Consider the following 19,979-nt stretch of genomic DNA (forward strand, 5'->3'; position numbering starts at 1 on the left):
ATGCAAATATCGTCAATTTGCATCATATGAGGAATTTTTCCATAAATAAAATGCATAAATCTCTTGTCTCAGGAGGATATGAGGGGGGGAAGCACAATCATTTGAATATACTCCAGGGTTTCTACTGATACAAGGCCAATCGCTGAAGTAACCCTTTAAGGGAGAAAAAAAGGTCCAAATATAGAAAATTGAGGGACACCTGTGTCTCACACCAAGAACAACAGCAAAGAATATCTATGAACTTGGATATAAATCTTTTTTTTTTTTTTAATTCTGGATCTGGTTATGGATTTGAATTTAGTTTTGAATTCAATCTAGCAGAACAAAAAAAATTTCTGAAAAATGGGTGCTTTTAACTTAAAGGTGCACTATTAGTATTTTTGCAGTAAAATATCCAAAAACCACTAGGCCGGTGTTATATATTTTGTCCAGTTGAGTATCTACATTATCCCAAATGTTTCCAACTATTTGTAAATTGTGAGAAAATTGCTATTTTAACTAAGGACCGGGACGTTTCAGCCTGTCAATTGCGTCATATATGCGGTACCCTTGGTTTCGGGTTTTACTTGGCAGAAACGTTTTACTCTTAGCAGTGTGAACAAGTGAACGCACGGAGAAATGTCATAACATCATTTTAAACACACTTAAATGTATCTAATATGCTAAACAGAGCTCCATTACCTCATAATCATAACCGGAAGAGCGGATCAGTGCAGGCGCCCGTTGAATGTGTCCCGTCCCGTCATAATAAAAGTCCCGGTATTTGTGTAACAATCACTCCAGCGGCCGTGCTCAGCTCCACGACACTCGGTCCTGCTCTGCTTTACACTACAGTAACATTAATAACCGCATGCATGAACGTGATTTCTGCCCGAGTCCTATTTTCCACCGGCTGTGAGGTGAAGACCACATGTCCCAAGATACTGCACTCAAACTTTGCGTCATCGAACTACACCTTTGTTTTGAATATGCGCCCTCCAGTGGACGGAAAATTGTATAGTGCACCTTTAAAGACATTGCTGTGATGCTAGGGGGGATGTGGGTGGTTGTAAGGGAGTTGCTATGCAGTTGTTAAATTGTTCTGAGGGACTTTTGCCACAGTTGCTAAGGCGTTTATGTGTGTTTAGTGTCTATCATATTCTTTAACATAAAGCCACCTTTTAGCACCTTTTTACTATTACTTTTACTTGGAAGTTGTTCAGTTCCAAGAGAGAGTATACGGAAGATGCATGGAGAATTTACGACTGTGCTTTAAGCTTTAGAAGCATATAAATATTGTAACTTTTGCAGCTAAGATGGTATGCTACTATCAGTTGGGAATAACAATCAAAATTGGGAGATTATTCTAGAACAAAGTAGAAAAAAAAATCCTGTATTTTCCAATAAGAGATAGTAGAACGGTTGCTTAAAGGGGTAGTTCACCCCAAAATGAAAGTTATGTCTTCATTTACTCACCCTCAAGTTGTTCCAAACCTGTATGAATTTATTTCTTCTGCTGAGCACAAAATAATATATTTGGATATGTGGAATAGTGGGAAAGACATATGGAAGTCAGTGGGGTCCATCATAGTTTGGTTACCCATATTCTTCAAAATATCTTCTTTTGTGTTCAGATTTCAGAAGAAAGATATTTATATAGGTTTGAAACAACTTGAAGGTGAGTAAATTATGACAGAATTTTCATTTTTGGGTGAACTATACCTTTAAAGTCAGTTGAATTTTCTAAAAGTGGTTAATTGGCTTGTCATCTTAGTGAAACCACTTTAAGTTTAAGGTGCAAAAAGCGCGTTATCTTCAGGAAATTGTAACAGGATTTTAATGTTGTTTTTTAATCCTTTACCCAACAAGACTATGAGAGAGAGTTAGAGAACTTTTTAAAGAACAAGGGTTACTCTTTTAGTCGATTTGCGCTCCGTCGACCGCCGGAAGCTCGTTATTTTAGTCTATAAAGTTTGAAATATGTATATTTTTCTTACACAAACGCGCCACTTCACTTCAGAGAGGCCTTTTTTTGGCACTTTTATGGACTTCAAAAATGGCCCGACAATTCACTGCCATTAATAAGCTTGGAAGCTTTTTTAATATAACTGTGATTTTATTCACCTGAAAGAAGAATGTCATACACAGGATGGCTTAAGGGTGAGTAAATTCATTTTTGGATGAACTAGCCCTTTAACGGGTTCTTTGTATGGTGCTATATAGCACTTTAACCATCCCAAAGAACCGCTGAAGAACCATACTGGGATTAACAGGTTTTATATACAGTAGCAGTGCTATGTAGAATCTCAACCACCCCAAAGAAATGCTGAAGAACCGATTTGTTTTTGAGGTGCTGCGGCCAGTTTTTGACACTACAAGTGTGAAAATTAGGCCTGAGTTGGCATAAAATGTTCTAACATCACAGTTTAGTGTAAATTTCCAGTGAATTCTTCAACTAATCAGGGTTTACAGGGATTTCATCTGGGGTCTAGTTGGAATGGTCTGCTGACAGATAGGCATGCTGGGACATTCATGAGACTTGAGTAACAAAGCCGAGAGGTTAGCTCACGCTGTCGGGGGTCATCACCCTCTGTTGGTTTTATGACTGCCTTATTTTGAGGGCTTTTAAAAGTGTTTCAATTCTACATACTAGTAGCATAAAAGCTTGTTTAGTTTTACAACATTTTTATTTATTTCTTTTTTTGTTGTTGCAAAAAGTCTGCATCTTACATCTAGGAATGGAACAAAAAGGACAGGTGACAAGACAATTCCAAAATTAATGAAGACAAATGAATATGTAACACCTAAATTGTGCAATGACTTTGCATGCAACAACTTTACCCCATTTTCTTTAGTTCTCTCTCCAGCATGCTAAACAAATTATTATTTATCATCACAAATAATATATTATGCAAGGTCATGTTGGTCTGCCTACTATTTGTCAGAGCTCCAGGGGGGAAGTTATAGTGAAGAATGAGATTATAAAACATGTTTTCTTATACATTAATGCCCTCCAGTGGCCAGAATGTCCCATTGCACACTGTATACTACTGTTGAAAACAAATTGGGCCAGTTTTTTCTGTTCAGCATAGATAGGCCTACTTTTAAATGAATCAAAAGTCAGAGTAAAGACATTAATAATGTTACAAAATATTTATTTTTCAAATATATTGAGCAAAATATTAAGCAGCACAATAAATGTTTCTTGAGCAAACCATCATATTAGAAGGCTGAAGATTGGCGTAATGATGATGAAAATTCAGCTTTGCATCACAGGAAGAAATAAATCACATGTCAAAACTGAAATTTAAATAGTTTTTACTACATTTTTTGGGGATTAAATACATGCAGCCAAGCATAAAAGAATTCAAAATTCTTATAAAACGTTATAGACACTGAAGAACTTTGACCCGCAGTGTTTGTTCCTCTTGTATGAACACTTCATAACATGGTTGTGTGAAGTGAAGATAAAACATATTTTTTTTATAAATTATAGTTTACTCTTGAGTTACTGTAATTTTCTCAGTGTTTGATAAGGCAGCTCACTTCTTTTTGACATGACTGTTATTTTTACAGATAAATACTGAGCGTTTAATTCTTGTTTTTTTTTTTACTACTTCATTGTTGGTATTAAAGGGTTAGTTTCCCTAAAAAGGAAAATTAGTCCATAATCTACTCACCCTCAAGCCATCCTAGTTGTATATGACATTCTTTTTTCAGACGAACACAATCAAGAGTTATATTTAAAAAAATATCCTGGCTCTTACAAGCTTTATAATGGAAGTGACTATTGCTCGTTTTAAAAGTGCATCTCGGAAACTGCTCCACATGGCTCTGAGGGGTTAATAAATAGCCTAGAAATCTAGACGCACCCTAGCGGCAGCAAATTTAATTTGCCCGCAAGTGTGGTCTAGCAACTCTCAATTCCTATCTGAGCTGTATTCCTCAGAATCTGGACTGCCCAATCACATCGTGTATAGAGTCGGCAGGCGGGGCCATAATGACGATGGCCGAGTTGCGTTTGCGTTTCTAGTAACATAGTCTTCTAGCAAACACAGAAACTGGCGAACGGCGGCGGTCTTTCGAATCAGCTCTGCCCGCGCCTCCGGAAGACTTGGAGTTAAGCTTTTCTCTGAGAAAAGAACAAAGAGCGGCACTGAAGTCATTCTTAAAAAGGGAAGATGTGTTCGGAGTTTAGTCGACCGGATACGGCGAATGTTTAATCAGTCAGCGAGCTCCCCTTCACCGTCGTCTAGCGCTCGGAAAGCGTTCCACCCCTAGGGGCGGCCATTGCTAACCAAGCCATCACCTGCTGTTAGCATCCCATTGACTCCCATTCATTTTTGAGTCACTTTGACAGTGAATAACTTTACATCTGAGACGTTTAAAGACTCCATTTGTCCATTGTTTATTTCTAAAGAAACACGACAATGCATAAAGCTGTTTTTGTAAAAATAAGCTAACAATTGCGTCATAACCAACTCTGTCGCACAGTTGAGAAATTACCGTATAGACCTGAGGAGACGCTCACAGGCAATCTTTTACTGTCTATGAGGCAGTCCGGGGGACGTGGAGACATAAAGTCTGATAAAGTCAAGGGGGAAGAATGGGGAGAAGCCCATAGTGAGCCAAAAGCAACGGGAAAAAATATTTAAACAACGTGATTCAGCTTTCACTTTCCACATCTACTAGAAGACCTACAGCTGTCAGACAGGAGGCTCACGTCACATCTACGTCGTCAAGCTCAGTCTGAGCCTGCGCAGTTCGCTCAGCCATCAGGAAGTGAGTGCTCCTATACTGACATCACTTAACGCCGTAGAAGGCAATGGGATAGCTCGGTCCATTTCTTTTACTGTCTATGGTCGTTGCTCCGGTTGGTGTACCGCTATCCTATCGCGTGCAGCGGGAGTTTGAAAGACAACCGTTTATCCCGCCCCTCGGATTGAGCCCTGTCTATGGTGAGTTTCCAGACCAAACATCTTGATGTGGGTCTGGCTTGTCAGGCTAGTTAATAAAGGCTTTCTGAAGCGAATTTGTGTTAGAAAAACATCCATATTTAAAACATTATAAGTTGGTCTTTTATAAGTAAATGATCTATAGCTTCCGGCAAATCGCCTTCCGTATTAAACTAAAAGAAAAGGTGTAGTAAGCCTACTAATGCCTCTCGCCGTTTAAAATGCTTACGCTGCGCAGCATCTGATGTCATTGCACACCAGTTAAAGTGTTAGTTCACCCAAAAATGAAATTGATGTCATGACTCACCCTAATGTCGTTTCACATCTGTAAGACATCCGTTCATCTTCAGAACACAGTAAGATATTTTATATTTTAGTCCCAAGGCATTTGCAGTCTATGCCCACTAACTTATACTGTCCATGTCCAGAAAGGGAATAAAAACATCATCAAATAGTCCATATGTGACATCAGTTAGTTCATTAGAATCTCTTGAAGCATCGAAAATACATTTTGGTCCAAAAATATAAGAAACAACGACTTTATTCAGCATTGTCTTCTCTTTCGCATTTGTTTTCAATCCTCAAATAAAGATTCAAACGGTTATGAATCAGCGTAATTCATGATTCGGATTGCCAATGTCATGCGATCCAAACTACTGAAGTCACGTGACATTGGCGATCCGAATTATTGATCGATTCACTGATTCATGACCGTTGGAATCTTTATCTGAAGTTTAAGAACAAACACGGAAGAGAAGACAATGCTGAATAAAGTCGTAGTTTTTGTTATTTTTGGACCAAAATGTATTTTTGATGATTCAAGCGATTCTAATGAACTAACTGATGTCACATATGGACTACTTTGATGATGTTTTTATTCCCTTTCTGGACATGGACAGTAGGCTATAGTGTGCCTACACTTAGATACGCTGTCGGACTAAATATAAAATATCTTAAACTGTGTTCTGAAGATGAACGGAGGTCTTAGTTGTAAAACGATATTAGGGTGAGTCATTAATGACATCAATTTCATTTTTGGGTGAACTAACCCTTCAAGGCTAATTTTTGCTTCGGACCTGCGTCGTTCCCTCGACGCCGTGGGCTATGTGTCAAGTTTCATTGATACTTCTGCGTTGTTGTCCAGCGACACAGTTACATGCTGAGGGAGCATGTGTACCACTGGAGGGGTTCTGGCAGACCAATCACAGGAGAGACATTTTTGGAGAGGTGCACGTCAGGGTACATACAGACGTAGCTATGGCGGACACTCGGCACAGAAGTATAAGGGTGATTTATACTTCTGCGTTGGACCTGCGCCGTAGCCTCTACGCCGTGGAGGCCATGGCACATATTTATATATTTAAATATAAATATTAGCATATTTTCATTTATGCTTCTGCGTCGTTCTCCACGGCGCTGCGCAGCTATGCAGAGCGAGCATGTGTACCCCTGAGGAAGGGGTTCTGGCAGACCAATCACAGCGATTGCGGTCCGCATGGAGGAGAGGTGCACGTTAGGGTAAGTTGTAGGCTACGTGTGCAACACACAGCCCACAACGTAGCTATACACCGTACACTCGACACAAAAGTATAAATTAGGCTTCACGCTCGTCAGACGTAGCACAAGCATTCTGAACTGCGAGAGACGCAGGCGCTTCACTTTTTCCATAGGTTGAATATGGAAGACGATTCGCCTACTTTAGATAGGCCTACTTTACTTTATAAAGTTTTAAAGGAACTGCATGTAAGAAATGTATTTCAATGAATCATAAAATGGCCCTGATATGTCACTAGACATTAAGAAATCATGTTAATTGATATAATATAATACATTATTACACGGCTCTGTGAAATACTTGATTCTGATTGGTCAATCGCGCATTCCAGCGGTACGTTATTTCCAGATAACACCCGCTCATACGGGTACTACGAGTTACTTGACCGGTACTACTTCTATGCTTAACGCTGGCGCCATCTTGTGGCTTAAACAGCCGTGGGTTACAATGGAAGACTTCAAGGCAGGTTTCCTTTATAATGTTTTTAATATAGATATTTTTCTGACACAAACGCATCGATTCGAATCAGAAGGCTCTATTAACCCATCGGAGCCGTGTGGAGCACGTTATTTGACGGACAGCTGCATTTTTTATGGACTTCAAACACAACTACAACAACTGCTGGGATTAACGTTAGCCTGGACTTTTTAAATATAACTCCGATTGTATTTGTCTGAAAGAAGAATGTCATATACACCTATAATGACTTGAGGGTGAGTAAATCATAGACTTGGTTTCATTTTTGGCTGAACTAACCCTTTCAGCATTCATTTTCAACATTTAGCAGCAATAGATAAAGGCTTAAAGCAGGTTGGAACTGTTTTTCTTCGCGGAAGCTTTGCGTAAGAACTAATAAAATATTTAATCTCAAGACAATATTTTGTGTCTAATAATTATTTATTTGAGAATAGTAGCCGTGTAATAAGCGGGATAATGTACACCCAGCCGGTTGTTATCACAGAATAAACCCCTTCAGAGTGATGCAAGACCTGATCACTCTGTCGGGGTTTATTCTGCGATAACAACCGGCTGGGTGTACATTATCCCTTACATAAAAGTTGTTGTTGCAGCCCTCAACTGATGTTGATGTTGTCATGTTGTGTTTTGGCCTGAAGCTCCACCCTCCATCTATCAGCCAATCACAAAGTCAGTAGTGTTTCGTCATCCAGGTTGCCAAATCTGCTCTAGTTACCACAGCTGCAGCTACAAACGTTCCTGCTGATCCTGCAGCCGATCTGGCAACCTCAAGTCTGGGGGGGGGGGAGAGGGGATACACCTGCAGTACAAGTTTTGGCCACAATCTTACATACACTTCCTTTAAATATTGATATTTTTCTTACACAATTGCATCGACACGCTTCAGAAGGCCTTCATTAACCCCCGGAGCCATGTTTATGAACTTAAAAAACGAGTCACTGCCATTATAAAGCTTGGAAGAGCCAGGACATTTGTAATATAACTGATTGCGTTCGTCTGAAAGAAGAATGTTATACACCTAGGATGGCTTGAGGGTAAGTAAATCATGGGCTAATTTTCATTTTTTGGAAATGCATAAAGCATAAAATGAAAAAACTTTGTTAAAATAGTCCCCAATTTTAACCTCAATGGACTTTATTTTATTACAATTTTAGTTAGCATTTAGTGTTTATGAGATACTGTGTATTTTAGGTCCTTCAACTGGTCTCCATTTCGTAGGTGTTTTTTTCTTTTCTTTTTTTTCTGTTTTTAATCATCATTTGCCTTCACTAGTTCTTTTGATCCTCCAATGACCAATGATTTTCTTTAAAAGTACAAACTGCATGTGTCTCATAACTGATCATTTCCTCAGACATAATGAGCTGTTTGTGTGTTTCATCATGTTTTGTGAAACGATTGTTTTGTTTCCGGACAGATAACAGTCAGTGGTGAGAACAACAGCAGGTATCAGCACCGCTCACACGCTCATCCCTCCCTAACTCGCACACCCCATGCTAAGACAAGAAGAAGAAAAAAAAAAACTATCTACATTATTCTGTGATGTGATATCTGCCCAAACAGTGATAAGAAGCCTGTATCTTTTATTAAAACAAAGAACTACGTGATGAACAGAGTTGGACTGAAAACATCAATATTTGCATCTTAATGTGACGCATGTCAAAAAAAAATTGAAAGGAAAGATCCAACCATCATATGCCCCTGTTTTCACAGACGAGGCTTAAGCTAGTCCCAGACTAAAATGCATGTTTGTGCTGTTTTAACTGATAGCAACGCGCACTGATATATCTTAAAATATGTCACTGCTATTGTTTTGTCTCAAGTGCACAACAGTAATGTTTTAGTAAAAACTGTAATTTTAAATTGTAATATTTCCCAATTTTTACTGTATGTTTGTAGGAAGGACAACTTCCGGCAAATTAGATTTGCTCTGCAAGCATAGCAAAGAGCCCATTCAAGCCCATTTTTAAACCGTCGAAATCGCAGCACAAATCAGAAACGTTGGGACAGGCTTTACACGATGACGACAGCGTAGCGACGGGGAAGCAGATTTTTTACATTACAAAGATGAATGCCGCCTGACCTAAACCTGACCTTTCTGTGCTTATTTCCTCACACTAGATCTGGTAATCATGTAAAAATTGTAAATAAATAACTAGCGTAATTATGCTCAAGTCTGAAAATGTCGGATTCAAACCCTTATTCCACAAGCCTTGAGCTTTACTGACTACACCACTAAATAGGCACATATTTTTTTAATCTTGTTTACCCAACCAGGCATTGTTAGGCGGAGCTAATGTAAAATGCGCAAGCCAACAAGGCATGCTATTTACACTTGGTGTAAACACTCCGCAAACTTAAACAGTAGTTTAAAGCTGCACTATGTAACTTTTCCATCCGCTAGAGGGCGCCTATTCAAAACAAAGGCGTAGTTTGATGATGCCAAGTTTGAGCTCAGAATCTTGGGACATGTGGTCTTCACTTCACAGCCGGTGGAAAAGAATTGGGATAGGACAGAAATCATGTTCATGGATGCGGTTATTAACGTTACTGTAGTATGAAGCGGAGCAGAGCCGAGTGTTGAGGAGCTGAGCAAGGCCACTGGAGCGATTGTTACACAAACACACAGCTCGAGAGCAACGGGACTTTTATTATAACGGGACACAGTCGCCGGCGCCATTTCCACTTTTGCAGTCATGAGTATGAGGTAACGCAGCTCTGTTTATCATATTAGATACTGTGTGTTAAAAATGATGTTATGACGTTACTATGTGCGTTCACTCAGCGGCTGCTGTGACACTTGTTCACACTGCTAAGAGTAAAGCGCTTCTGCCAAATGATTTCATCAAAATGCACAAGCTACAATTAAATGGGCATCAATGTAAAAAAAATAAAAAATTGTTTGCACCCAGGTGGTGTAGTTACAGAAACTACCAGCAGGGGGCTAACAGAGCCCAACCTTGACCCATCAGTCCTAACAGATTATAGAGATTTTTGGTTTATTTTTTTACACAACCTAAACACCTCCACTAACAGTGTAAACTTGTGTTAAGTCGAGACCGGTTTGTGTGCAGAACTATTGGCTGTCGGCTTCAAAGCCACTTCAAGACATTATTGGAGCTTTTTCACGACTCTGTAGTCCTGTGGAATTCCAAACATCTAATCAATTTCTCGTCTGCGTATTTATTCCTAAATTTAGACATCCGATTCATTGTTGTTGAAGTGGACGACCCAGACGTCGCTCCATTTCTGTGAAGGTTGTGACCTAACACTCACTCAGGTTACCGTTATGCACTTCGCCCAGGCTAATAAACAACCTGTTGCCGTCGAAATATCAACCCGTTGCCATAAATCAGCCGTATTTACGAGGTGCTTTGTACACCTTTGTTTCTGAAGGGCGATGTTGACGTGTTTGGGGAGTCAGATAAAGGGTATTTGTCACCAACTCCTTCCTGTTTTTCAGAACGAGGCCTTTGTTTGGCCGCGGGACTCCTGCTCCTCAGTTCTCAGGGGAATGGTGAACCGCTACATTCGTGCCTGAGTGAAGCACGGAGCAGATCTGTGTTATCAGAGACCTCTTCAACTCTTTCTCTCTTGTTGTCTGTCTCTCCATCAGCATGTTCTGTGTCTTGACCAGGTCATGGTCACATATAAAATAGAAAATGAGAAATAACTGTTAAGTGTCAGTGATGTCAGTTTATCTGGCAAAACTCCAGTTTTCCTTCTTCTCACTTGTACATTTCCAGCCTACAGTTTGAAAAAACAAAACAATAATAATAATAATAAAAAAAAAAAAAAAAAAAAAAAATATATATATATATATATATATATATATAGATATATATATATATATATATATATATATATGTATATATATGTATATGTATATATTTGTTCTTTTTGAAAGAAGTGTCTTATGCTCATCAATGCTGCATTTATTTAATCCAAAATCCTGTAAAAAAAAGTAATATTGTGAAATATTATTACGACAAAAAAAAAATATATATATATATACTGTATATATATATGTATATATATATATATATATATATATATATATATATATATATATATATATATATATATATATATATATATATATATTTTTTTTTTTTTTTTTTTTTTTTCACATTTTTAATTTATTCCTCTGATGAAAAGATTAATTTTCAGCATCATTACATCCAGTCTTCGGTGTCACATGATCCTTCAGAAATCATTCTAATACTAATTTGCTACTCAAAAAAAACATATTTTATATCATAATATTGCGCAAAGGTGCTAAAAGATGTTCACTGTTTAACAGAATTTAGTTTTAGATTAAATTACATTAAAGGGTTACTTCAGAGATTAGCATATGGCTTTCTAGCAGTAGAAACCCTGGAGTATATTCGAATGATCGTGCCCCGCCCCCTCATATTCCCCTGAGACAAGAGATTTATGCAATTTATTTCTGGAAAAATTACTCCGGTGACGTAAATATCGTCAATTGGCGTCATCGGTAACATTTTTGGCCAGAGGCTAAAGACTACAGCCAGCAGAGGGAACCATTTCCGCATGTTTTCAACTCGCACATGTGGCGGTGGGAGATCGCACTCACAGCTCAGCTCGCAGCTGCCGGCATTCATGGAAACGGTGCGGCCGGCGGAGCAAAGTAAGTGTTTTAACTTCTCAGATGAATTCCTATAAAAAGTTAAGCTTCCAAAGGCATGAACTGAAAACGCACCAGACTGAACACGCGCTGAGAACTACTCCTACGAGCGTGGACATGTTTACCTCAGCTCTCATCACGAGAGCTCTTACCTCAGCTCATTCACGATGAGTGTAATCTGACTCCTGCGGCGTTTTTGACACTCACTCAGCGGCTAAATCACAATATATTGAAGAGCCACGTTCAGTTTTTAATTGTAGTGTCTGTTCTCTAACTGAACTGATTTTATGAAGATGAACGCGGTGGGAAATGATTCAGTAATCCAGTAGCTGGCTTTGGGAGTGGCCTCACAGGGCAGTGAAGCATTCTGGGAAATGTTGTCTTTCATCCCCATGAGACAAAAATACATTTTGCAAAGCATCAAATTCAAAAATAATTTCACATTTCTACTACATTAATGACCCAGTTTAAAATACAGATTCATCTTCCCAGTGCTGAAGTATCCCTTTATATTTTAGGTTAAAGTTGCAAAAGAGAAAAAAGTGTAGGGGCAGTGTAAGGGGATAGAAAATATGGTTTGTACAGAATACAAACCATTACACCTATGGAATGTCCCCATATGTCACAAAAACAAATGTGTGTGTGTGTGTGTGCGTGTGTGGGCATGTTTTTGTGACATATGAGGACACAAATGTGTGTAATGACATGGGTATGACACAGGTATTACAAAGAGAGGGTGAAATATGAGGACATTGGCCATATCCCTACTTTCCAGAACGCTTATAAATCATACAGGAGTTTTTTTTAGAAAGTAAAAATGCAGAATGTTTCCTGTGATGGGTAGGTTTAGGGGCAGGGGCAGTATAGGGGGATAGAAAATACAGTTTGTACAGTATAAAAACCATTACGCCGAATGTCCCCATATGTCACAAAAACAAACGTGTGTGTGTGTGGGTTTGAGTCAAAGGCCGTTCCATGAAGTCAAAGGTGTCTCATACTACAGCTCATTGTGGCTTATAGAGGAAAGAATCGTTGCGCCTGTTGAGGAAACAATGCATGAAAAGAAGGAAAATCCTCAAGAAATGCTCTCAAATGGGACCCTAAAAATAAACTTTGGCAGGAAGGTGAGCTTTTTGACCATTAAAATCCCTAGATGGAAATGACTTGATGGTATATGCCGCTCCTTGTATGACCCACCTGAGAGTGAAATTAAGGCCTGCTTTAATATGGGACGTGTTCACACAATGCATGTTTATGAATTCTTGTTACACTTTTTTGTCATGTTTTTAGTCTTTTAAGTATCAAAACTATGTTTTGATTTCATTCAGACACATCAATAAACCTGTTTGTTTCAGTGACGTGAAGTTTGCCGCGCGGCAGATATGTTGTAAACCTGCTGCGGTGACGGAAGCGTGACATTCCTCGTTTCCCGTCCTGTTCTGTGGTGACGTGTGTCAGTTGACAAATTCCAGCCGTTTTTGAATCCTGTCCCAGAGGCAGACACAACAACAACAGGAAGTAAGGCCATTTTCACAGGTGTCAGGAAACACAGGAAATAAACAAGTGGGATGCTGGGAAACAGCCTCATATGAGAACTCTGCGAGGTGAGGGATCTGATGGTTATTAATAGTCAGCAGTGGTTATTTTCAGAGCTCGTGTTGAAGCGCATCTGCTGTACTGCTCAGGATGAGGACGGGTCATGGGGCAGTTTTCATTCAGAAACCTCTGTAAAGGAGGTTAGAGCATCTGGATGAACTTTAAATACATTGTCAAAGTTTATTTTTTATTTTTAAGGGTGTAGAATATTTGTATTCGTTGAAATATGTCTAATTGGAAGAAGATGGCCTATTCATTTGTATGCGGGGCTAGTTGTCACAAGGTTTGCATTTCAGTAACTTTTTTGTGTGTGCAGTCTAATTACACAATTCTAAATCTAAATACACATTTTTTCCCTCTAGCAGTGATTTTGGATGCTGGTTTTGAGACACCTCTATCATGTATTTTTTTATTACTTTTTTTTAATAAAAAAAACCCCCTACAATATATTGTAAATAAATGTTTTAGAACAGTTTTTAAAAGAAATATTCTCAAATCAGTGTTGTGAACATAAACTATATTTGCAAATGTTTTGGGACGCCTGCCTTTACATGCACATGAACTTTAATGACAAGCCATTCTTAATCCGTAGGGTTTAATATGGAGTTTGTCCACCCTTTGCAGCTATAACAGCTTCAACACTTCTGGGACTCAAGGTTTATGAGTGTGTTTATGGGGATTTTTGACCATTCTTCTAGAAGTTAATTTGTGAGTCAGGTCAGGCACTGATGTTGGACGAGAAGGCCTGGCTCGCGCTCTCCGCTCTACTTCATCCCAAAGGTGTTCTATCAGGTTAAGGTCAGGACTCTGTGCAGGCCAGTCAATTTCCTCCACACCAAGCTGACTCATCCATGTCTTTATGGACCTGGATTTGTGCACCGGTGTGCAGTCATGTTGGAACAGGAAGGGGACATTTCCAAACTGTTGTGAAATTGTCTAAAATGTCTTGGTATGCTGAAGCATTAAGAGTTTCTTTCACTGGAACTAAGGGGTCAAGTCCAACACCTCTGAAAAACAACCCCACGCCATAATCCCCCTTTCACCAAACTCTGCAACCAAAGTTGCCGATTTATGTGCACTGCGTCTCAGCATGCACTAACCCCGTTCTGTGATTTTTAAGCTCTGGATGGCTTCAACTTTGTTATAATACCACTAACAGTTGACCATAGAATATTTATTAGTGAGGAAATTTCACGAATAGAGTTATTGCACAGGTGGCAACCTATCGCGGCACCATGCTTGAATTCACTGAGCTCCAATGAGAGCGACCAATTCTTTCACAAATGTTTGTAGAAGCGTCTGCATGCCTAGGTGCTTGATGTTATACACCTGTGACCATGGAAGTGATTGGGAAGCAGAGGGGTGTCCCAATACTTATGGCAAAATATATATGTATTTACACTTAAAAAAAAAAAAAAAATATATATATATATATATATATATATATATATATATATATATATATATATATATATATATATATATATATATATATATATATTAAAGAAATTGACCTTAATAATTTGACAAAAAAGAGAATGATACAATATCAAAAGAATAAAAACCAAGAGAATGTCTTTTTTTCCTCAGAATGACAGTTTTAATTTAAATCTCATACATAAAATAATTCATATCATCTCTTTCAAGAGGGCTTTAAAGCAAAGATTCACAGAGAATAATTTACACACAGATTATAAGGATATACAGTCCATAAATTATAATTATCTCCTTGGCTAGAATATACCACATTAAACACGTCATTGTTTAGCATTACAGAGACCACAAGGTCAAATATATGATGGCACATTAAAGTCATAACTGATGCTATAATGCCGATCAGCCTTGGAAATGAGCCTGGTAGCCCTATATAATCTTAGAATGTATGCATGTCATTAAATATCATTATATAAACACTGCTGCATGTTTAATTGTAATACATTCATGATGTAAAAGTGTTTGTGTGTGTTCTTTCAGTTAAACCACAGTTTTGACATCTCATTTTTGTTTCAGCATAATGAGTTGCTGAGGGAATATTATTATTGTGTTATAACACTAATGGATGTGCATATTTATTTGTGTGTGTGTGTGTGTGTGTGTGTGTGTGTGTGTGTGTGTGTGTGTGTGTGTGTGTGTGTGTGTGTGTGTGAGCCTGTTTATGTGGTTTATGAGGACACAAATTTGTATAACTACATGGGTATTACACTGGTATTACACTATAAATGTGGTTTATGAGGACATATCAAATGTCCTCATAATTCAAATGGCCTTAAAAACATACTAAATGATGTTTTTTTGAGAAAGTAAAAATGCAGAATGTTTCCTGTGATGGGTAGGTTTAGGGACAGGGGCAGTGTAAGGGGATAGGAAATACGGTTTGTACAGTATAAAAACCATTACGCCTATGGAGAGTCCCTGTAAACCACATAGACCAACATGTGTGTGTGTGTGTGTGTGTGTGTGTGTGTGTGTGTGTGTGTGTGTGTGCATGTGTGTGTTCTTTTATGTGAATGCAAGTGACATGTTTTGGAATAAATAGATAACTGGCATACACATCTGTAAAATATACAGAATAAAACATTGTTTTCTTTGACCCTTTTAAACATATTAAAATATATCCGTTTGGTCTTTGAATATATTATGCTACATGTACACTAACTAAACTGAAGAGGGAGAGTTGCTGTCAGCGGGGGGTGAGAAAGTTGCGAGCCGAGGACCGATTGCTGCTGATTTCAGTGTTGGTGTCACCCGAGCCCAGTTCATTACCTGTAATATGATCAAAATAAATGAATAAAATTAGACACATTTCACTTTATATCAAAGGACACTTTAGTTTAGGGCATTAGCACTTATTAGTAATATTAGCTCTTATAAAGCACATATTAATGCCTTATTCTGCATGATCATATTCTACATCCCTTAATCCTACCCAATATCTAAATGTAACTACCATTCTAACTAATAATTAAGCTGTAAAAAGGTGTTTATTAAGAAAAAAGTCATCGTTTTTAGTTAGTTAATAATGAGAATTTGACCTCTAAAGTGTGACCGACATTTCAAAATGTGAAAAGTGACGGAAAAAAATAATATTATTATTTAAAATAAATTACTTTGTGCACTTTAATAACCAATAAACTCACCGTCAGTTGAATGAGATTTCAGCATGGCCATTTTAGCCAAGAACTTAAAGGACAGACAAGCGCCCGTTTCTCTGTCACACAGTCCACCTGCTTTACAGTTGCATGCTTTCCGACATTCCATGCCGTAAGTTCCATACATGCAGTCTGATAAGAGAAACAAACACGTAACAGTTCATTTAGCCATTACAGGATCTGGAGGTAAACATTTGCCATTCTTGTCCCTGGCAAATACTCTCTTTCTGAAGCATTTGTGTCAAGTGTAAAAGGATCAGAAAGGCTCACTTACATCTAACACTAAGGCTCAATTAAAAGGCTGAGTGTGAGTAATTGATGTGGAGAGAGTGTGTTCCCCTAATACAAAGTGTTCATTCACCAACTCACGTTGTTCTTACATAATACATTAAGTAAGACACTCTGAGTTTTCTTTAGTATGCTGAACTGTTCTTTAACCTGTAACCACCCCGCAAACATCAGCTAACCATGAGGGTTTGGGTAAACATTTGAATATTCTTAAAAAAACTAAAATGAATATGCCTTAAACAGGTGAGATTAAGCTACATGTCAGCAGGAAAAATTCTGAAATTGTGAGGACAGTTTACAGACATGTACGCAAGAATATATATATATATATATATATATATATATATATATATATATATATATATATATATATATATATATATATATATATATATATATATATATATATATATATATATATATGTATTATTTTTTACATTCTATAGTATAAACCTAATAAAGTGGATGTTGTGAAAAACAATACTTGTTTTAATGATTTAATGATCAATTCCCCATTACTAAAATGAACTGAGGGAATCACTTTCCTCAAATCATTCGAGTTTAGTCTCTTTGCCTTTTTAAGTTATCAGTACTTAAAAATATAAGTTAATTTAATGAAGAGACCAATCATTTGAGTAGTCTCAACTGATTAAGGTTTACAGTGTTACAGTGCATATTTCACTTATTTTGTCATTTTAAAAAACAAATTCTCTTATTTTGAAATTCCTTTATGATTCTTCTTAATGTGTGAGTGTGTGTGTGTGTGTGTGTGTGTGTGTGTGTGTGTGTGTGTGTGTGTGTGTGTGTGTGTGTATACATATATCACTGTTTTACTTACATTTTTTGTGTGTAATCTAAATTAGAAATATTTTATAATATATTTAATTTGTAAAGGGTATACTTTTTATATGTTTTCTTACATACACATTTTATTCTACACTTCTAAACTTGTTTTGGAATTCCTTTATGATTCTTCTTCTTTTTTTAAGCCTTTATGAAATTGATTTGATCTTGATATTGATCACAGGAGATTAAAACTATATTGATCACAGAATATATATATATATATATATATATATATATATATATATATATATATATATATATATATATATATATATATATATATATATATATTTTTTTTTTAAGCTTTAAAGCTAATATATTTTTACTTGTCAAAAAACAAACAAAAACGAATATATCTCATATACATAGATAAATAACTTCAATTTAGGCAACATGAGAAAATATTATAAATATGGATACTAAGTAATAAGTGCATACCAAACAATTGGTAAGTTCAATAAATACATAATTTTATAAAGACATGTTTATAAATATATATATATATATATATATATATATATATATATATATATATATATATATATATATATATATATATATATATATATATAATTGTATGTTTTCTGTGTTTTTATATGTTCTTAATTTAAGTTCTTTGTAAATGTTCTCTTGCTCTGAAAGTTGCATTTGATTTTTACTTCAGTTTTACAAAATAATTGAATAGTTTAAATATATTCCCCCCATGGACCATCCCAGCTGCCTAAGCAGGTGCACACAGCAGACTGTACCTTTACAGATGCCATATTCATCTCCATAATCATCCTCATCCTTGTAGAAGTCGCAGAAGAGTCCCGGTCCGCACTTGACGCCGTGCATCCCGGACACGGTGCGGTAGCAGTGCTCTCCCCGTCCCGCCGCACAGACCTGGCAGCATCCGCAGTCATCCAGCACCGTGCGCCTGCAGCGCTGCGTCGAGCCGCACTGCGCGGGGTTGCATTTGTCCGGGCAGTTCACGGCGTATTTACCACCGGGACCCCACGCGTCAGCAGCTCCAAACACCATCAACAAGAAGAACACTGGGATCGCGTAGAGATGCATGGCTTGAAGTGATTGCGAACACCACGCTGGATGCTGTGCTCGGGTCTAGTACACCAGGGAGGAGCTGTCCTCTTCTCAGATGTGACAGTGAATGAAACAGCTCGGGCTGCATGGCTGTCAGCTTTAAACAACTTTGTTTTGCACATAGTATGCCCTCGTCAATTTCCTCAATCCGGTGTTGTTGTCTATTTGCCAGCCTCCCCCTTCCCTGTTTTAGAAATCCGGCGTGGAAGTGGAATTAGAGCCGTGCTGCCATCCAGGAATTGATGTCATCACTGAAGTCTGGAGTTGTTTGTTTGAAGGTTTTTAAAGATGACCCCCGTGACCCCTCGTTCCTGACGTGAACGTGCATGATAAGACGTTTTCGGCTGGTGGAGCATTAAAATGGTCCTCTCCTTTGAGAGGGAAATCAAGTCTACTCATTGTATATGTTATACAAAAAAACTCATATAACCCAAGCCCATGACATTTTTAATGCAATTATTTGTATAAATATTGGTTTGATTAAATTAAATAGGCTATTACATGCGCTAAGGTAAATGAACCGGTGAGTACTGCAAAACAACCACTGTAACTCTAACTATGATAATTATTTCTAATTTTATTTAACCTAAATAGATGTCACGAAGAGTTTCTTTGTTGAGATTGTGTGTGTATACATTCAAGAAATGTAATACTTCGAAGTTGCATTCACTGCAAAATATTTTTTAAAGTCAAAAAGTTAATAAAGTCAAAAATTTTAGCTGACATTTTTCTTCATAAATTAATATGCTTTCAATTCTGTGCTGTTTTTGTGTTGCAGAGAACATCAAGATACCATTTAGGATGTTTTTTGTTTTTTAAATTAAAGTCTGTCACATGCGTTATTTTGATTTTGACAGCCCTAATTATATTATATTATATTATATTATATTATATTATATTATATTATATTATATTATATTATATTATATTATATTATATGCTGTCAAATATTTTAATTCCGATTAATCGCACCCAAAATAAATGTTTTTGTTAACATTATATATATATATATATATATATATATATATATATATATATATATATATATATATATATATATATATATATATATATATATATATATAATATTAACAAAAACATTTATTTTGGGTGCGATTAATAGATTAATAATTGTGATTAATCAATATATATAATGTATGTATGTGTACTGTGTATAATTATTATGTATGTATAAATACACATGTATATATGATACGTATACGATTGTTTTTTATTTATATATAATATAAATATATGTACAGTAGACATGCAAATATTTCTTAAATGTTTAGTGTGTATTTATATATACATAATTATACTAACTACACACATATTATGTAAACATAAACTTTTATTTTGGATGTGATTAATCACAAGTAATCGATTTTAATTATATTAATTATATT

General features: G+C 36.9%; 1 protein-coding gene across 1 annotated transcript; it reads right to left on the minus strand.

Moving 5' to 3' along the window:
- Positions 1-15,653: 15,653 nt before the first annotated feature.
- On the minus strand, positions 15,654-19,089 carry esm1 (endothelial cell-specific molecule 1). Its single transcript, XM_067423049.1, has 3 exons — positions 18,240-19,089; positions 16,345-16,488; positions 15,654-15,970 (listed from the first exon to the last, which is right to left on the minus strand). Exons 1-3 carry the CDS (start codon positions 18,547-18,549, stop codon positions 15,888-15,890), a joined length of 537 nt encoding a protein of 178 aa, XP_067279150.1. The 5' UTR covers positions 18,550-19,089; the 3' UTR covers positions 15,654-15,887.
- Positions 19,090-19,979: the final 890 nt, after the last annotated feature.

The sequence above is a fragment of the Pseudorasbora parva genome, chromosome 18 (genome assembly GCF_024679245.1).
Source record: "Pseudorasbora parva isolate DD20220531a chromosome 18, ASM2467924v1, whole genome shotgun sequence".
In the NCBI taxonomy this organism is placed as follows: domain Eukaryota; kingdom Metazoa; phylum Chordata; class Actinopteri; order Cypriniformes; family Gobionidae; genus Pseudorasbora; species Pseudorasbora parva.